The sequence below is a fragment of the Lichenostomus cassidix genome, chromosome 5 (genome assembly GCF_008360975.1).
Source record: "Lichenostomus cassidix isolate B80296 chromosome 5, HeHo_3.0, whole genome shotgun sequence".
Taxonomy (NCBI): Eukaryota; Metazoa; Chordata; class Aves; order Passeriformes; family Meliphagidae; genus Lichenostomus; species Lichenostomus cassidix.
The window spans coordinates 15,660,973-15,681,241 of record NC_139486.1 but is presented as its reverse complement, the minus strand read 5'-3'; the positions used below and the strand labels follow the sequence as shown (position 1 = coordinate 15,681,241).

General features: G+C 41.3%; 1 protein-coding gene and 1 long non-coding RNA gene across 3 annotated transcripts in view; one reads left to right on the top strand and one right to left on the bottom strand.

Moving 5' to 3' along the window:
* Nucleotides 1-297: 297 nt before the first annotated feature.
* On the bottom strand, nt 298-1,473 carry LOC146436031 (uncharacterized). Its single transcript, XR_014852487.1, has 2 exons — nt 972-1,473; nt 298-463 (listed from the first exon to the last, which is right to left on the bottom strand). It is a non-coding gene; the product is annotated as an uncharacterized LOC146436031 (long non-coding RNA).
* SLC24A4 (solute carrier family 24 member 4) overlaps nt 1,458-20,269 on the top strand; it is a 90,057-nt gene continuing 71,245 nt past the window's right edge. For both annotated transcript variants that reach the window (XM_085061523.1, XM_085061522.1), the window contains exons 1-2: nt 1,458-1,875; nt 4,209-4,319. In XM_085061523.1, the coding sequence (XP_084917649.1) occupies nt 1,719-1,875; nt 4,209-4,319 (268 nt within the window). In that variant the 5' untranslated portion in view covers nt 1,458-1,718. The remainder of the gene's footprint in view (nt 1,876-4,208; nt 4,320-20,269) is intronic.

Sequence of the window (20,269 nt, the reverse complement as noted above, 5' to 3'; positions counted from 1 at the left end):
AGAAAGTCAAAGGCCGATCAGAGCCTAGGTGCCCGTGGAGCTTAGACAGTTAAGACACACAAGTTTCTGTAGCTGTGTGCATGTAAACAAGAAACAAAGTTAACACAACTGTTTCTCTTTGGTTCCCCAGCTCGAGAAATGCCTTTTGCACTTGAGACAATTGACAGTCTTCAGCATGAATCCAGAGCAATTTCACATGCAGCGTGTACCAGAGCATCCTGAGCATTGCGCTGCTGCATCTTACTGTAGTGGATGGAATTCACAAGCAAAATAAAAAACCACATTTGAACAATAATGGGAAAACCGAGGATTGGTGATATTTTATTTAGGATGAGTTGTTTATGTGGGCTATTTTTCCACGGCACCACAAGAAATAATGCCAGATATGTGCTGTATGTTCTGAAGAATACGGACAATGATCCAGAGGGAATCACCTGAAAGGCCTTCTGTCGTAAACCAAACGCTGTATCGAAAAGAAGATCAGATGAGTTAATCCCGTTTTGTCTACATGTGCTTCCTCACATGCACAGCGTTTCTGGGAGGAATAGAGAAACGATGCGTGTGCTGTAGGAGGAAGTTCCCACGACTCGTTGGCTAACAGTAACCACTTAATTAATGTAAACACCAAATTTTAGTTAAAAAAAGAAATGAAATCGCGGTGGCACAGCGTGGAACTAAACACCGTTTCACAAAATGGGTCATTAATTTGTCATCCTAAGCACCACGCGTTCGTTGCAGCGCACACCGCGCGCAGAAGCGCCATTCTCCCCATGCAAGTCCATCTTGAAACGCATCTCCTGGAGACAGGTGGCAGAGCCCCGAGCCATCGGTGCCTGACGCGGCTCCGGCCCGGCCCCGGTGCTCCCCCCGGCCCCGGGGCGCTGCCCGCGTTCCGGCCGCTCCAGCCCCGCTCCAGCCCCGCTCCAGCCCCGCTCCAGCCCCTCAGAGACCCGGCCCGGCCCGGCCCGCACCTCGGCGCGGCGGCACCTGCCGCTGCCCGCTGCCCTCCGCGCAGGGACGGCAGGCGCGACACCGAGAGCGGGTCATTCCTGCGCGTTTAGGGGAAAGGATTAATTTCTCCAGTTAATTCCTTCCCCCCGGGCCGGCGGTGGGGGAGGCACATGCGCGTTGCCATGGGTGCCGGAGGAGCACCCAGAAAGTTGCGGGAGAGGGGCGGGGAGAAGGGGCCGGGCCGCCCGCCGGGGCTGAGTGCCCGCTCGGCGCCGCGCTGAGAGCCCGCGGGCAGCTGCTCTCGCCGCGCCGACCGTGTCGCCCACCTGCCGCCTACGGCTGGCGGCGGGGGAGGGAGGCAGGAAAGAGATAAACTTCAAACTTGGCCGGGCGGGCAGGGAGCCGCATGGATGTGTCCGTCCCTCGGCGCTGACTCGCAGCCCGCGGCGCGCTGTGGGGCGGCCGCCGCTCGAGGAGCGCGGGGCGCCGCCGCGCCGCTCCCTCCGCCGCCGGCCATGGGGCGCGGGGCTCAGCCCGGCCCCTGAGCGCGACGCCTCGCCCCCCCGCTCCGGGCTGCCGCCGCCTCCCCGCCCGCCGCCACCTGCCTCTCCCTCCGCTGCGCCGCTGCCGACCTGAGGCCCTGGGCATCGGCTTCTCTTCGCGCTGCAGCCCGCCCGACATGGAGCCGTCCGCGGGAAGCCGCCGGGAGTGATCCCCGCTTTCCCACCAACCCACTGGCCGCCCCCTCGGCGTCCGCGCTCGCTCCGATGGAGCAGGAGGAGACGCCGCTCGCCTCTCCGAAGACCATGCTGCTTATGCTGAGGAAAGTTCGCAAGAGGCGGGAGATGCTGCTGCAGCAGCTGGGCTTCATCTGCGCCATCCTCTTCTTCGCCTGGTGCATGTCCAGCCTGCTCTCCAGAGCGGGTGAGTGGCAGCGGCGGCGGGACCGGCAGGGAGCCCGGCAGGGCCGGGCGGGCGGCTGGGGCGGCCCGGGGGCTGCAGCCGGCCCGGGGCGGCCGCGGTTTGGCGGGGTCAAGCGGCGGTGGCTGTTCCCGTTTGGAGTCTCGCAGTGGACATCCCCCGGCGTGCGGGCGAGGCGGGGGAGCGGCGAGGGTTGCTCGGTAGGAAGCCCCGCGCTGGGCGGATGCGCGGCCGCAGCCCCGGGCAGAGAGAGGGGGAAGCGGCGCCGCTGGAGGCTGCTCGTGCGGAGCTGCCCGGCCCCAGCCCGCCGCGCCGCGGGTCGGGAGCCGAACGGGCATCACGGGGCAGCTCCGTGCCTCGGAACGGCCCTGGAGGAGTTTTCCCCCTGCCGCCGCATCAGAGTGGAGTTCTCTCCAGCCTACTGTGGTCCCCTCTGCAACTTCGGGCTGCCTTTCGTTTGTCCTTAGGTTGTGAACCTCCATCAGCGATAGCTGCTTCTTTCTCAATCTCACGCACACACACCCAACACCTCTCCCCCCGTTACAGTATAGATGTTACAGAAAATTCTGCATTTTAGGCTAGGAACAGTGCTAATCTTACGTTTTGTAGAGAGAGTATTATACAGAGTCTTTGCATCCTTTGTGCAAGTGCTGTATTGGTAAACTGATGCATTTATAATTAACCATGTCATTCCCATTTGTTTTTCTGCCTGCTGGCACAGTTTGTGCTGTGAGTGTGCAGCTTCAGGCCCTCATCCTGCAATGTGCTTCGGATCCCTCAAATACAAAATCTGTAGGTGCTGGGACAGCACTTGGGTCTCTAGGTAGGGCTGCCAACAGTCCTTGAGGATTTAAGAACTAAATGGATTAAGCCCATCACTAACCATCTACATTTAATATAAGACACTCATATTTCAGCACAATTATGATGGGTCATCTGCTTAAATTAAAGCTGAAGTTCAAGCATGTGCTTTAGGGAAGGAAAATCTGCTGGAACTTGTCATCGTTTGTAATGCTCTTGTGCTCAAATTATTGCCTTGCTTGTTTGAGCTGCATCTAGGATGGCAACAAGCCATCCATGTAAGAATTCAGTGTCTTAGACCATATTACCATATTGCTCATCTTAAAACTTTCAACTTGTTTTTTCAACTTGAAAACAAGTAATGTGAGTATGAATATGTTTGCATAGCTTGAGGGCTTTTTTTTTGTTGCAGTTGTTGTTCTCCAGAACTTTTTTAGGTTTGCATGAAAAATGTCATGACTAATGAAAGTTTTTCATCTCCTGGGTTATCAGCTAAATCCCTCATAACCTAATTTTTGATGGTATGCCGCATCAGGTAGGGTTTTTTTTCAGCAGGCTAATTTACAGTACATATTATCCATAAACACTGACCATCTGTTGTCTATGTTTCATGTAATTGTGGCTCAGAATATTTTGCTCTTGAAAAACTAACTTCCAAACAAGATTTCTTTTTCCAGGAGTCACTAACAAAACACGAGCATTATGTGATGACTGAATATAAACTCTAAAATTGGCTGTGGAAGAATTTTTGTTGTTATTATAATATGTTCATTTGAAATGGACATGATTGAGGTGGAAATGATTTAATTAAGAGTTTCTATTCTTTATTTGATTATTATAATTGCATACCGTACACAGTCTCACAAGTGCTTCTGTAATCTATTTAACAGGTTTTGTTGAGAATGCTTCTGGAATATGAGTTTTGCCAAAAGCTCCATTGATTTCTAAAAGAAGTTTGGTTTTTTTTTAAGACTTACAAGGATTCACTGTGATTTCCATTTTCTTTGACAAGTTATGAATGGTTTGATATTATTAAGCATACTCAAAACTGAAAAGTTCAGAATATACTAAAATGTAACTGGAACATATCCATATGCATTTTTATTTTTTTGTGAAAGCAGTAATGTAATATGTGCAAGTACAGATGACTAAATGGAAGTGTGATTTTTGCTCATGTCAGCATAGCTGGGCTGGTTTCATCTATAGGAACTGCTAAGTGTTGACTTTCACAGGTACAGGCTTCAGCATTTGCTTGCTGCAGAATATTTTCCTGCTGTGGGTCACAGCCAAGAGTTCTGATAGCTCTGATAGCCAGAACATGCCAACAGCTCAGATGTGGCACCTAGATGCACCCTGTGTAGCTAGGAGCACCTAGCACACGTCTGTTGGCACGTGCTCCAGTCACACCTCAGATTTTGCCCTATTTACACTCCATGGTGTGTCCATGCTTCTTGCTAGTGGGCATCTATAGTCCAATTGAGATGATGCAGGAAAAAACTGGTGCTAGTGGGCATAACATCTTTTTATTTAAATAGGCCGAGAATCAGCTATTCCAGACCGAAGCATTGTATCAGAAATGTGGAGGAATAGAAGGTTGATGGCATCACCTAATGGGACACATGAAGAGAAGAACTGTACAGAGCCAGGTAAGATGGGAAAACTTTCCCATGTCCTATAAGCTCCTGAGATGTATCGGGTAGTGTTGTCACGACCAAGCTGCAGTGATGTGTAAACATTAGTGTTAAACTTCAAAAACCCCCAAAAACCAGGGCTGTTCTGTGTAGAAAGGCCTGTCGTGCTATATAGTGACATGATTTTATGTATCAAAGATGTAAGTTAATGTTCAAATAAAAGAATGTTTTGGGGTCATTGTGGGACTAGTACCGATAATTTGATTCCTGTAGTTTTGTTCCTTTGGTGATTATTCATTTCTGTTCCACTGATGCTGTGTATAGCACAAGTCAGGAGAGGTGTGCTTCTCTTGAAACTATGGGTAGCTAAACATGCAGTGTTTTAGATGACATCTGAGCACAGTAATTTATGTTCATTACCGTCACACAGTTCATAGTGTTTTGCTAGTTTAGTGATAAACTATGTATTCAGAGTAGGAATTTATATTGTGTGGATGGGGATGATGAGGTAAATGATATGGAAACACTGGAATCCATTTTACTTCAGGATAGCTATCTTGGTGAGGCCATAAGAATTGATTGAGGGCAGGAATAGATGACGCATTTTAGTATCAGTGTTAGTCCACAATGCTTTCATCTTCCCATCTGTCTTTCCAGTGTGTATTTCCTTTCTCTCTCTCCTTGCCTCTCTGTGGTTTATGGTGTGTGGGAGATGAGACATTTTGCCAGTGGCACTAGCCAAGTTAATTTAAAGTTCAGATTTATTTTTTTTTTAATATGACTCTTTGATCAACTCTTTGATAGCAATGGAGTCTGCCTTCTCGCCAATAGTGTCAGCATGAGTTCTAGGATACTGTCAGCCCCAGGCACTAGGAGAGTTCGGAGCACTTACAAGTTTGTTGTAATACTGAGGTGCCAGTTGTATAGATTGAAGATCACTGCTGTGCTTATATACTCTTGAGAGAAGAGTGGAAGGACATTGCTCAAAGTGTGTGGGTCCAAAAGTTTTAACTAAATCTTTTTGATGTCCAAGAGCTTTTCTGTGTTTTTTTTAAGAACTTTGTGGGTTGGTTTGCTGTGTTCTGCATCTGTAACCTTATGATGCTCTTGATTTGTCTGTCAAAATCGTTAACAAACAAGAAAGAACACAAAAAGGACCTCTTGGGAGCGTGATGATTCTTGATGAATAGTCAGAAAATACTATTCTTTCCCACTCCTCTTCCATGTTCCTCCATATATGTGGATGCATCAATGTGATCATGTCTGAGCACATACTTAGCAGCACACTTGGAGTCAAGGCAGTGGAGGCCACAAAATTGTAGAAGCTAGATCATAAAGACCTGTCAAAGTTGTGATGGGGATGTCCATTTAGCATGAAAGTGAACTTTTTCACAATGATATGGTAAAACTATCAAGGGAAAAACATGCTTACATTTAAATTGGAGTTTCAGAAGCAATGCTGACTTCTTCACATGTTTAAAAGAAATAGTTCAGCTTCCTCCATTCTTCCAAAGTTGTAAAGATTAGTTTAAGAATGATTGGATTAGATAAATACAGCTGGGTCATTTTGATGTGCTTTCTGAATTTCAGGTCTCTGAGGTACACTTTTCTTTGTAACCACAAGAGATGGACACAAGGGATATGTGCCCAAATATGCCTCAGGATGCTGAAGTTTTAAGAAAAATATCGCAAGACTTGCATTATATTAATAATTTCTAGTCACAGTAGATGGTGCAGTAGATGGTAGTAGCCTTTCTTTTAAAAAGTGTTTCTTCAGTTAGAGCACAGATTTCCAGATGAAATCTGTCACAAGATTGCAATTGTAGCATTTTTAATCGCTTCCTGTTATTCTGCAGTTATGTACTGCTTATCACTGTGTATCTTCTGCAGCTGAAGGGGAATTGAGATGCTGCAAGACTGACTGGATGTAAGCTGCAAATAAAGGAAACATCTGAAAATAGCTGAAATTGATGTTTGTTGGGCAGGAATGGGTCCATAAGAACTCCTTATTGTTACTGCTCAGAAACAACTCCTGCAAATTTGGGGTAGGGTTGTTTTTTTGATAGGGTTTTTTTGTTTGTTTTGTTTGGTTGGTTTGTTTGTTTTTGTAGTGTATGGGATGCTGACTTGCCTTTTTTCTATTTTTTTTTTTCATTCTTGTCTTGTAGCCAGGGATTGAGATTTGTCATGTAACAAAAAGGTAGCAGTGACTGAACACCTATCAAAAAGGAGCAAGTAATATAGGTCATCTCTGTGGGAATGTAGCTTGTGTAACCACATGTCTACAGAGAGAGAAGTCTCAGGAAAGGTCAAGAGACTTGATGGAGATTGCATAGAAAATTTGTGAGAGTGTGGATTTTCAGTTGGAATACGAAGACACTGTTGCCCATAGGCTCCTTTATGAGATGGACTTACTCTTACCTCTATCATTTCCATGTCTGCTCTAAGCATGAGGGGCTGTGCAAATGCATGGCTGTGTGTGTGGTATATAGCAATTTTCTTATGTTATGTGGATGTTTTCATATGTGTGTTTAGGATACAAGAATTCCATAGTACCTTGGGAAATGCAGGTTCTTGCTGAGAGCCTGTTAATCCCTTGTGTCATTGCTGTGCCATTGCTGTTCTCTCTTTTCATTAGCTTCCCACACAAGTCTGCAGCTTTACCTCCCTTTTTTGAAAAGCTTTCAATGAAGATAATATATTTACCATTTCACCCAATTTTCTTACTTACATGTAAGTAAAAGGAGCTAAAAGTCCCAGTTGTTGGAAATGGCAGCTATAGAAGTTTGTAAGACCATGACATCCCTTGCACTTCATGACACTGGCAAGAAAGGCTCACCCTTTGCTATATATCTTGGGATAAACACTCCATAAGCTTCTAGAAGAAATGTTAGAAGCCCGTGGGAGCTGTTATCTTCTAGAACCTCACATAGTTTACAAGGTTTGAGATTAGTGTCATTTACTGAAGTAGATAATTTTGTATTGTGTTCTTCTGGAAACATTGATAATGTTTATGGGGCCATTGTATCAGAAGAGAAAAAAATGCTGAACTCTCAGCAATGCTGCTTTAAAAAAGAATCAGGGGACTCTGAAAAAGGAAAATAAAATATATATGTGTGTGTGTACATAACTAGAGGAGAAAAGTTGGCGTTTTTTATCAGAGGACTGAATATCTGAAGAGGTGCTCTGCATTTTTTCTGATAGTAATATTCTGCAATCATGAAGATACTCTCTATACATAGAGATATTCTCTATCCCATAGCAGCAAAGGAACTGTAGGTCAGCTGCAGGAAGGAGATGGAGCATTTGTGAGCACCAAGGCAACCTCAGTTCTAGTCTGGACTGAGACCAAATCCTCACCATAGCTAATGTGTTCTGTAGCATTTTTCCATAAAAGATCCTTCCTGGCTTTAAACTTCTCTGTTGTTGAAAGCTCCTCTGCCATGATAAGATATTGGTCTTTATATTGTCCTGGAGGCTAGAGAGCTTATAGGTTGTATGTACAAGGCTCTGGACTTCAGAAATTTCATGAGAGCCTGGGATTTTTGAATTATGAATCTTATGTTTGTTTGGTGTTGACTAACACTCTGAATGGCTGCTGTGGGTATTCCTCTTGGAAGGAAACCAAGCTACCTTTTCTTTATGGTTCTGTGTAGATTTCTGTGGGTGGAGGAGTTGACCTGACCCTCACTTAAAGCAGAGACATTAGAAAAGAAGTGTAGTTGTCTCTAGCATGTTAACATATCTCATTAGTTTGCGACCGATTTTTTTGCCTTACCCAAGCTCTCGCTTCCATCTGCCATCAGCTCTCTAGCTTGCAGTGCCATCTGCCCAGCAAGTCTGATTTGTAGCTTCTCTGCTCCAATGGCTTGCCTCTTGTTTCAAAATGTTCCTATGACTCCATGTCCTCCAGAAGTCCAAGTAGCGTTCCCAGGGCACTTACAAGGTGGGGTGACTGGGTGTCCTGATGTTTCTTACCACGTGGCTCCACTGGGGCATGTTAGGCTGTTAAACAAGTGATCCAGACTCTTTGCCGTTGCAAATATTTTCAAGTAATCCCATATATGGACAGAAATTGTCTTTCCCTGTAAATTAGAAGTGTATGGGAATATATTTCTGTTGTCTTCTGCCACTAGTCAGTGAGCGGCCTTGAAACAGAAAGGCAGTGGGATTTTCTTGCCTATGGCTTGTCAACCATGGACAGTTCAGGAGCTACACCGATTTTAAATAGGTGGTGATTTGGTTCAAGCATGTTTGTCCCATTGTTATTAGTGGGTAAATATGAATTGTGGACTGGGGCAAGGACAGGGTTAGCATGTCTTCCTGAGCCATGCTGCATTTTTAGTTAGAATTAAAAGGCACATTGTAGCAATGCTTTCTGTTCTTGCAGTGAGAGAGAATCAGTCCTCTACAGTAAAATGTGTTTCCCAGTAGTGTGTGTATAACTGAGTTCTGAGTCAGGATCAAAGTCATTAAGTCTGTGTATATTTTACACTGTTAGTTAAAACCTTGGGGACTCATGCAAGATGTGATGCATTGTAGAGAAAGCATAGAAGTCTTAGACAGTTTTGTTAACGTCCCATAGAGAGAACAAGAGCCTGATGTTTTTTCTATAAAAATCGATGATGACTAGAGAAGACAGGACTGACTCTTCCAAGCAATTTTCCAAAGGGGTAGAAAAAGTTATTTCTTGTACACATGTAGTTTTATTTAACAAACACAGAGCTTATTTAAATGCATAATTCTTAACGTGCTGGATTGATGCATCCTTTTTTTCCTTAATCCTTGCAGACACCTTAATATATAGGATCATAAACTAATAAATAAATGCTGGTGGAGTATGCAATTTTCTGTTGATGTAAATTTTCTTTAAACAATGTGATAATATGTATCTCTTTTAAACAGTGCACTCATGATCTCCCCTAGATCAAGCTTCCATTTTGTAGCAGGGATAAATGCCTTAGACCTCCACTTTTAAGGATATGATATTAATAATTTTGCTGTAAACATTTGTTTCATGAAGAGCCTAAATTAGTAAGCTCAGCGTGACCTGCATGTTCTCTTACTATGCATTCATATAATACCTAGCACTGAAAAACCATGGTCTCATGGAGATAATAGAGACAATTACTGTGTTCTGTTATGCTATTTGCAAATATTCCCCACTTGCATATTAGTCAGGCTTGTTCTCTGCTTTGATGCATAGAATGTGTGAAACTATTGGAGTATGATACATTTATTGATAGTGCATGCATGTAGATTTAAAATATTTTATTACTCCAGTATGATATGCCCTCAAAGACCAGGAAAGTTATAAGCCATAAACATTCTATTTTTGTGTTCGTCTAAGAGGAAATGAAAATGAAGATAGGTTTAAGAAAAAATTTCTTAGTTGCTTTATGCACGTGGTATTCACATAACATATAGGTGCAGTGTCCTGTGACTGTGTTTTTATTTATGTAGTTGAAAGACTTACTAATCAGCTAGCATGTAGCTTATTTCTGTAGCCACTTGTCATATGCTGGTGGGGTTTTATTTGTTTTGGGTTTATTTGTTCAGTTGTTTATTTGTCCCCCTCACCTAGTGACTCCACACTACTTCTTGTCCTGGTAGATGCTGAGTGGTAAACTTTATTGATTGTGATCTCATTTGTATGGCTTCTGATTCTGGGGAAGATAGATGTGTGGCAACTTAAAACCATTTTCAGTGGGGTAGTTGATGGGAAATGACAAACATTTTATTACAAGCTTTTCTTATGTGACTGCCAAGGTCTCCTAAATCAGAATTCACACCTAGGTGGAGGTTGAACTTCTGACATCTTTGCATGGCCTATGAGTGTGGGTATTAAACAGTTATGCAGGTAGATGTAGTTGAAGTCAGCTGGGAAAAGTGGTGGGGTTTTTGTTTGTGTTGGGTTTTTTTTGTTTTATTGGTTTGTGGGTTTTTTGTGAACCAGTGTAGGAAATGTGCTTCGAACACAGAATTTGAAAGGTAATCATCCTTCTTTCTGACCTATTCATTTTCTAGCAGTGTATTAATACTGGCATCCAAAATACTAGAAAGAAATGAGACAAACATCTCTCTGTGCTTTGACTCAACCTGCCAGCAGCATCCCCTGGAGAGCTCAGAGCAGAAAATGAGCTCCAGGGTAATTTATCCATTTTGCCAGGTCTAGGTGTCAAGTTTGCTGGAAGCAGTTTAACACACAGTAAATTAAGGTCTGACTAAAATGCCATGTAGAGATCTAGTAAACAAAGGCAAGTTAAACATTTTAAACAGTATTTTCTTATGTTACTCTATATTCTTAAACCTAGAAAAAGGATTACTTAATATAATCTTTATTTCATATGACTCAGATTTATTTACAATTGGCTCAGGTCCAGTTGAAACACACTGTGGATGAGAACTTTTATAAGCTAAATCTTTGCTTTGAAACCAAGAATCAGGCCTGAAAAAAAAATCCAAGTTTTTAAAATGTAGCCACTTCAGAACCAAATTTAATGTCTGTGGACACAGGTTCATACTTGAAACACCCAGGCTGAATGCTCTGGAGTGCTAGACTAAGATCTCAAGTTTCCTGTATTAGCCCAGCTCTAGTATTTAGATATCTGATTTGTCTGTATTTCAAACCACATTACCTAAGCATTCCTCAGATATTAATGTAGTAGTAGCACAACATCTTTTTTTCTGTAACTGCAGACAACTCAGGCAGAGACCAGTTATGTAAATTACTGGCCTGAGGTCAAAGAGGAAATACGTGATAGAATCAAATCCAGATACCTCAGTTTTGATTTAGGCTCCTGGAAAAATGGTGTCTGAAGAAAAGTTTGGACTAATATTACCTCCTGAAGTTCCATCCAACCTGAGTTGTCCTGTGATATGGTATGGAAATCAAATGAATTACATTTCACTCAGGACATATTTGGAATCCTGAATTAGGGATTTCAAAATTAATGAGACTTGGGCATGCAGCTCTCCATGGTATTGCTGACTGACTCACCTCTAGTGGGGGATAATGTGTGTGTACTTGGATATGGTCTTCTCTATATGACTGGGGAGATAGAGCATTTTGTGGATATCTGCTCCATTTTCCACTCAGAAAATGGTGATGTTGATATAAAAGCTGTGTTTAAATTTACCCATTCTTGTCCCTGGCAATTTTGATTTCACTTCTGTGACCTGTTGCCTTGTACTGCAGCTGAGACTGAAAGCACTGCTGACTTGCTTTGTATCCTGAGCAGATGTTACCACACCTGACTTTGCTGTTGTAGGAAGTGGGTTGAAAAGGCCTTGTAAATGAGCCTGTGAAGATTAATCCAGACTCCAGGGGTTGGCCTAGCACAGTCTTTGAGAGACTAGGTTGCTTGACAGATGCTAAAATGCTGGATTAATTTCTTCATCTCTCTGCTCTCAGTGTCTCATCAGCCTGTAACTTGGACCACCAGTGTGGAGGATTCAGACAAAACTGTACAGACACAGAACTGGGCTGCAAGGAAGTGGATTGTGAAATGCACAGAGATAGAAGATTGTCTCCAGAAGTTGCAACAGAGATAGAGAAATCTGGGGGATGGAATTGTGTGGTAGAAAGACTAAGATTATCCAGTCAGGCATCCTGGAGTTGCAGGATAGATGGAAGAGACACATGAGTGAAGGGAGGCTGCATTTGGATAGTGAACCATGGGAGAATCTTGGGAATAGCAAGGCAAAGAGGTCAGCCCTGGGAAGTAGTCAGCAGAGAAAGTGATAAAAGAAAGTGAAAAATCAAAATGTAGAGAGAGGTTTGGTTTTGGGTGGGTAAGAAATCTAGAATTTTGTTACAGTAAATTAATTTTAAACTTTGTGCTGCTAATATTTCTGATAAGAATCCTCATAGTTGTTTTTTCAGAAGTTACAAAATTTTATTCATACGTATTTAGTTCTGTATTCATTATGCCAATGGCATTTTACAGAATAGGTGTGGTTACCCACCTAGCAGGCTGAAAATACTCCATGAACCTGCTAACAATTCAACTGGCATCAGTCCTGTTCTACAGGAAGACAAGACTTCCAGGCAATAAAGAGTGGTGGTTTTCTTTATTCTTTGAAGTTGACTGACATTGAAGACATTCTAGTAGAAATTGTAATAGCCTTAGAAACTGAGTCAGATTAATTCCTGCTGGGACTCTACTGGTAAATTGAAGTACAGCAGAGCAGACACTTCAGATGGAACACAGGTTACATCTGTATGTTGTCCATCAGTTGTTCCTTTTTTTGCAAGATGAGATAAACGGTTTAATGTTAATGAGAGGTGCTGCATTAATAATGTTGAGGGCAACATTATCTACCCATAAAGAGGAAGAGTGGTAAAAGTGCCTTCCTGTGAGCAAGAAGATGAAAATTTAGACTCTGCTTTGTTCAGTTTCCATACATGCTTGTTGGAAAATTCTCAGAGATTGCCTAAACCTGATGAATTATTTTTCCCCTGCACACAATACACTCAATCGTTTAGTGGGTTGAGGGTAAATGTTTGAATCTATTTCTATTCAAAGGTATTTAAACCTTTAACAGCAAGATGTAAGATATTCACAGATTGTGGGAAACTTTGAAACTTCTGGAATGGAATTTCTGAATGAAATTTATGTTTAGAAGTTTAAATTGACTGAAATGTGGAAAACAGATTACCCACTCCTCCATTTACTGTGAATGAGCTTGTGCTTTGAGCTTTGTGAGCTCCTAAACCAAAACTGACTATTGGAGAGATGCAGTTTTTCTTTAGAGCCTCAGGCAGCATATCTGTGCTCCCTGAACTCTACCATCAATACAGCCATGACAGTTAGAGCAGCTGAGGCTCTGCCCTACAGATTTAATGCTGGATGGTGGGATGCTGTTTCTGGTTTAGTTCTTTGATGAGGATTTTCTCCCTTTGCTTTTCATGCCTTTTTAAAGGTTGCATTCTCTGCTTTATTATGTCATGCTTTTTTAAATCCCTCCATAGGATCTTTGCTGTTGCCTAAAATTGTAAGGCTTTTTCTCACCTTCTGAAGCCTTTCGCAAGTCTTCCTCTTCCCTGTTGCTGCTGTTCTTTGTCTGCTTCCTTTACCAGCACTGAAACTTGGAGATGTTTCCAACGTCCATTTGCCTTTTGTTATTTTTATGCAGACCCTTCCAGAGCAGAAGGTGAAAGAAACTATCTGGAATATTACCACTCTCTCCTTTCTTGAATCTTACTTCATGAGCCATGAGTAGTACTATGATGCTCTCAGAAACTGGCCAGCCAGGATTGGCTAGACAGGGAAGAAGTCAAAGCTAGCATATTAATTAGTCCTGTTTCAGTGATGTTTTGCTAATTGAGGGTGGGAGGTCCCTATAGAGCTATAGTGTTGTCTGTCCTTGTTATGAGATGCAGTGGTAGTCCCTAAGAGTGCCTAATGAAAATGGACAAGGAAAAGAAGACTGAAAAAAGAAATGTGACTTACCCAAAGCCTGCAGAGAAGGTCAGTAGCTAAGCTCCATTTTCCCCCCACATAATCATAAATTGTAGCCATATTAAGTTCATTGAGGCTGGAGCTATTGCTGCTGCCACCATCACCTCTCAGCCCTCCTTCCTGATCAGCTCATGACTTGACTCTTTTATTGTGCTTTTTAAAAGGAAAGATGTTACTTTTCACAGTAAGCGTTAACACTTCCCGGCTAGTTATACATGGTTGCTCAATGCTGCACTACAGAGTGCTTGTGGCTTCTTTGTGTCCTCCACTTAGAGGGAGAAGAAGCCTTGGAATGTATAGATCTTTTTAGTTGCTCCCTAGGAAGGGGTGAGTACATTCCTGGCTGGCCCATCTTTGTGCCAGCTGCTCTCCACAGAGAATGGAGATGAAAAATTGTAACTATGGAAGTTGCAGGTCTTTGCTGCGGTGATGTTTCTACCACTGGGGAGTGCTTTTTGGGACTGCTGGGTGGAGGGGACTGTGTAAAAACACCAACACACTGTTGCAATGCCAGGGATAAAATGAGAACCTTTTGCTGCTGGCAGGCTGAAAAAGGAAAGGAAATGTTCAGTATTTTTTCATGTGTGAACAAACCTGTGCTTGTGCCTGACTCAAAGCTCTTAAAAATTTTTTTTTTTAATTTCGTGGAGTTTGAAGGGAGAGTTTATCTAGGCCAATTGACTTTTGAGTGCAGAACATGTACTTCAGATGTGAAGTTCATCAGTTAAACTATTGTGTCTTTCTGTACCGTATGTGTTTACTATAGTTATTTGGTTGTACAGGATTGTTTAGTAATAGCACGTGATGAGGGAGTTCTTACTTGGAAAGACTATCTGGGATCATCTCCAGAACTGCTTTAATCTGTGGATATTTAGGGCAACTAAGTTTAGTAAGTACTACTTAGGTAATTAAAGGTTGGAGCTGGGCTGCTTTCTCTGCAAGATAGTAGACTAGTAATGGGAAATTGGTCAACGTAGTTCGGTGTTATCTTCTGAATAGCACAGAGCCTGGTCCCCCAACTCAGTATTGTTTTTATATTGTCTTTTGGGGCTTTGGAAGTCAAAATACTATGTTTCATGTAGTCTAGGAGGTAGCAAAATTATCTCAAATTGCTTAGGTTGAAAGGAGTACTTACAGCTGGTCTTGAAACAGTCATGATACCCATTTTGCACTCTAGACTCTAATTTGCTTTAAAGAAAAAAAATGCAGTCTGTCTAAAGAATGATTAAGTCTCTGCTAAATAACTACTTGTGAAATTCTTTTCACTCAGTGTTTCACCAGTTGCTCCCTATGTAGGTACAAAACCAATTTGCACATGTAAGAAAGATGTTATATTGAAAAAATGATAGTTGCTCATATAATACAAGCATTTCAGGGTCTGAAAAACTACTATATAAGCTTCTATATAAGCTCAGTGGCTTTTGAAATTGTTTAGATTTGGTGGAGTGCATGAAATTATTTGCAGAATCTTTTGGTTTTGTTTAAGACTTTCAAAATTTGATGTTTTCCCCCCCATTCTACCCATTGCTGGATTGAATACTACAAAAATGTCACTAGCATTACTATTATTCTGGAATGAAATTGCAGATGGGATGGGAATAATGGCGCATGTACTCTATGCTTCTTACAAATAGCATTGTAATCTTCTCAGCTGAAATTCTTTCCTTCCATTCAGTAACCAGTTCCATATATTTTGGTCCTGCCACATTGCTGACTCCAGGCTGGACTATGAATTAAGCAGTGCAGTGCAGCTGTGAGGAACCCCTGCAAGATACTTTCTGACAGGGGCTCAATTCTGTGGGTTAATTCAGTCCTCCAAAGGGTTTTCAGCTGTGAGCAGCTGCACGTCTGATAACCTGTGGAAGAGATGAAAACCTCCTGTATCCAAAGTATAGAGGGGAAAATGGCTTTGTTGGACACACTGGCTGTGTGCCTGTCTGTGCTAAGACTGTGACATCTCACAGGGCTCAGACTGGAATAGGGGGTGATATGTCCTGAATCTGGAGTGCCTACAGACATGACCCCAAACTGAGATCTTGGGCATTATTGTAAGAAACCAGATTATCACCTGTTTTGTGTGGAAGACTAAGTTCAGTCTTTAGGCACTAAGTGGATAGAGTTTTTTTGTTCATCTGGTTTGGAGATCTTTACAAAAAAATCTTGCATCTCTTTTTGTAAGTAAAAGATATTTTGTAAGTCAGTTCTTTTAATGGCAGCTTTATTACAGTAGCTGTAGAAATTTGTGTTCAGTAGTTCTGTGCATTGACATGAAATGTACAGGGCTGCATAATAACCTCATACACCAATCTTTACTGCAAGAGATTGAGATCCAGTGTTTCCGTGTGATACAGGGACCAGAAAATTCTTAATTATAGCTGTGCCTGCAGCAGTCAATTTCTTTGGGACTTTACCCTATATTCATTTACTCCAGAAAAAATACTTTTTTTTTTTTTCCCCCCCAGGGAGCAAAAATATAATTCAACACTAGCAGGAAACTTTGATAGCTTTATTCCTTCTACAGATTATTACCTAGTTAGATTGGGCTCTGAACATGGAAAGCATCTTTATAATAGTAAGCCTTGTTCTCCATAGAGAATGGAGATGATCGTGGATTTCCCAGTGGCAGATTTGCAGCTCCTTAGGTGCTACAATATAAATTCTGCTTTAGAATGAGTATAAATGTTATGAAGCTTGTCAACGAGGCTCCTGTTTCTTGCCCTCCGATTATTCAGTTCATTGCTCTGATTATTTCTTTTTTCCCTCTGCAAAAATGCCTTTACTCCTTTTCTGTCTGTAAAATTGATCTTTTATATGGGAAAAGCAAATGTATTGCTTGTTCTAAAGTAATGTAATCAGATTAGGCATTTACAGAAGTAAAATATTTAAAGTTACAGTCATGTTCCCGAAGAACTCATTTCTATTCTGCTAGTAAGTGTATTTAAATGTTAAGGAAACAATAGTAATCTTTCTATTCTTTATGCAAATGGTGTAGCATACCCTTTGGTGTCTTGCTATTTTGGTTGCACAGTGACTTTATATACTTAATCTTGGAGAGGCAATTTGGATCGTATTATTTAACAGCCATGGGTAAAAGCCTCTTGCAATTATGAGATTAACAAGAGTTACACTATGTTTTGATTCTTCCTGACGACTGATACGTGAATACGTGTGTGCTTTGACTGGATATGTGTTTGACTTTATTTTTTCCTCTCTCTTGGGTTTTCCCCCCGCCAATTTTGTTTTTAGAGAAAAATTCTGTTAGCTGAAAGATTTTCAAAGAATGTAAAAGGCTTAAATGCCATAGGTGTTCCTTAAGATGCTGCTGTGAGTGCCAGACACCTTTACCGCTGCAAAATAACAAAATGCAAGAATATAATTTTGGAATTTGGCTTTCCTGGCTGTTGAGCTGTGTGGTCTATGTTTTACAAGAGGATAATTTGGATCATTTGATTTTCTTTTAAACAAACTCTGGAAAGTAGTGTACTTTTTCTCCATTCTGGGAATATGTTCACTCTCCAATATATGAAGTTACAAACGCATAATTAAAGTTGTGAGAAAAATCATCCTGTTGTAAGGTATTAATTTCTGGTAAGTTATTGCTAACTGTAAAATAGCTCTGGCTTCTTAGAACATCATCCATCACTGTATTTATTAGTTCTTAACTAAAATATTTAACTTTATGATCTTAAATAATTTTTTGGGGAAAAATATCTGCTAATTCATAGGCTTGAAAATAGCACCAGGTTGGCTTTCATAGATCAGCACAGCTCCCATTTCTTGATGTTGCATAACAGCTGTTGATGTGATGCTGCAATTTAAACTTCAGAAAAAGCTGATTAGTGTAAACCTCCCACATAGCGTTGAGGACAGGCTGGAGGCACAGCTAAAGTGAAATGACCCTGCAAACATAGTCACACTTCAGTGTTATGGGAATGGTCCAATCTCGTGAAGTTAATAAAAATGTACGTCTAGGTTTAGAGGTTTGTCTTTATTTGCTTTATGTATATTGATTTTTTTTTTTCTTAATTGACATTTTCTTGGTCTACTTTTTGAAAACAAAAACTGTGGAGTGGAATTTTGCAGTTGAGGTACTGACACACACACGACAGTACCTGGAGGGACCATTTCTGCATCAGGACAAAGCTTTCTAGAACTGGAAGTATGAAACACTTCATACTACAGTGTGTGTGTTTCAGATTGAAGGGCAGATTTTTTAAATATACTCAAGGTGGACCTAATTCATTATTTCACTTGGCTCACTCAAGCAAATATTCAGATTTAGTACAGCATTTATACAGAACTTTAACACTGAACATGTAATTGACCTGAAGCTGTTGGTCTTATCAAGAACTGAGACCTTTCCAATGCCTTGAGTATCCATTGGGAAGGATCATTCACGTTTCAGTCTGAGTTTGGACAAAATGGGGACTTAGACTCATGCAGGAATCAAAGGTTTTGAGTTTGTTGGGTTTTTTTCTTCAAAGGAGTATTTAGGTGTTGTACTCTTCCTAAGCTGCTGTGTACATCACTGGGACCCCTACAAACACAGCAAATGCAGAATTGGACTGCTTTATCTAGTGGAATTTAGAATCTTACTATTATTATCTGCAAATATTACCTGCATGCAGGTTCTCTCATTTACATGAGGGATGATATGCTCTTAAGAAGCACTGCTGCTCCAAATGGGGAATGGAGGTTTTACATGTCTTTTGTCTATTATATTTAGATGGTCTGTAAATCTAGTGTGTGAGCTGACCATCTAATGACCTTTAAAAATGCAGCCTTTGGAGAGATGAACAGGGATTTGTTAGTTGACAGATTTGTGCTAGCAAGCTTCAGGTTATTTACGGAAGTCTGGAATTTTGTGCTCTTGGATTTAAAGAATACTGTGTAATTCAGATCAAAGGCAAAGTATTAAACTCTTAATTCCACTGAGAGAAATATCCTTTATTTTGGCATTCTCAGACATTATTCTCAATTCATGTTACTAATGCACCTTATAAAGAGAAAAATGTGAATGTTTTCTCATAATTTTTTTGTGAAATAATTTTTCTTTCACAATAGGACTACATAGCAGTCTGTGAAGATTATTCTTAATTTTTAAATAGTGAAACTCTGTTCTGATATTAAATCAGACAAAATCACAGGTACTGGCAGATGTTTGTCTTTCCTTCACTAACTAAATAGTGAAAACATTGACATGCTCAGTTTCATTGTTAAAGTACTGGAATATTCCTATGTCATCAAAACTATTAAACAGTGTATAGATAAGGAAGAGGAAGGAAGGTAACCAAGGAAAAGGACATTTCAAAACTATTGCAGTTACTAATCTAAAAGAGCGTTTAAATCCGTACAGATGGAAGATGCTAAATAGCATTTCTGTGGACTTTTACAGCCAACTTAAAATTCATGGGTTATACATCTGAAAAAGATCACAGTGAAACTAATTTTGTCTGGTGGAAAGCAAAGAAACCATTGCTTGAAATGTTTCCCTCTCAGATGATGAAAACTGATCTTACTGTGCTGTCTAGTGCACAGAAGTGCCTTGAATCTTGGTAGGTGACTTTGGGTGGTAAACCAGAAACTGTAAATCTCTGTGCTTGAGGCTGTTTGTTGTCCTTGGCCTGTGGAAAAGTGCCAGGTGACGTTAGAAAGTGTTCTATGTGGTCTGAAAGCACTGTGTCACCTTTAAAGTTTAATACCTATTTCTGTGCATCCAAATCTATGGAACTGATACAGGCAGTGTAATAAAGCAAAATGTTCTTGTAGTGTGACTTGTACCCCTGTCCATAGAAATTGTATCTCTGACAGTGAAATAACTGGGTGTATTACTGAAAACTAATTGATTCCATTCTCATAAAAGTCAGTGAGAAAAATTCCCTTGAACAGGAAAGGGAAATGGGGTGTAGAGTGGGATTTTAAGGGCCTCAGTGCTTAGAGATAGACAGATTTTCTGTGCAATCTTTGGAGTAAATGTTCTCAATTTTCTGAAACTCAGTTGGAGTTAGATGTCTTTGGCAATCTCACTAAGTGCATCCTTAGGTACCTGGATGTCTTGGCACTTCAGCAGAAGGGGAAAAGTTAAATAAAACTTTCTGCTGTGTTTTAGAAGAACTGTATTTTCTTTCTGGGATGATACAGGCCTCTAAACCCAAATCAGACCTGCAGTGCGTCCAGTGAAGTTGGTGAGGACTTCTGAGCCCAAAATGAGTTTTTGACAAGTGGATGATATTCCCTTGAATTAGTGACCAGTGAGGTGTGAGAGAACTAGTCTGGAAATAGAAGGATTTAAGTTTTACTTTTTTAATTAAAATGGCCATAGTAACAGTGGCTCATGTTGAATTCAGTCTTACTGAGGTGTGTAAGGAGTACTTGGAACATAGCTAATGGATTTAGTCTCTCTGGAGGCCCTGGCAGGTTTCAGTGCTGTTTCACCCTATTACTGGAGCGTCGTGTTTCTCAGGTGGAATGTAGTTGTCTATATCCCTCCCTGAAGGTGGT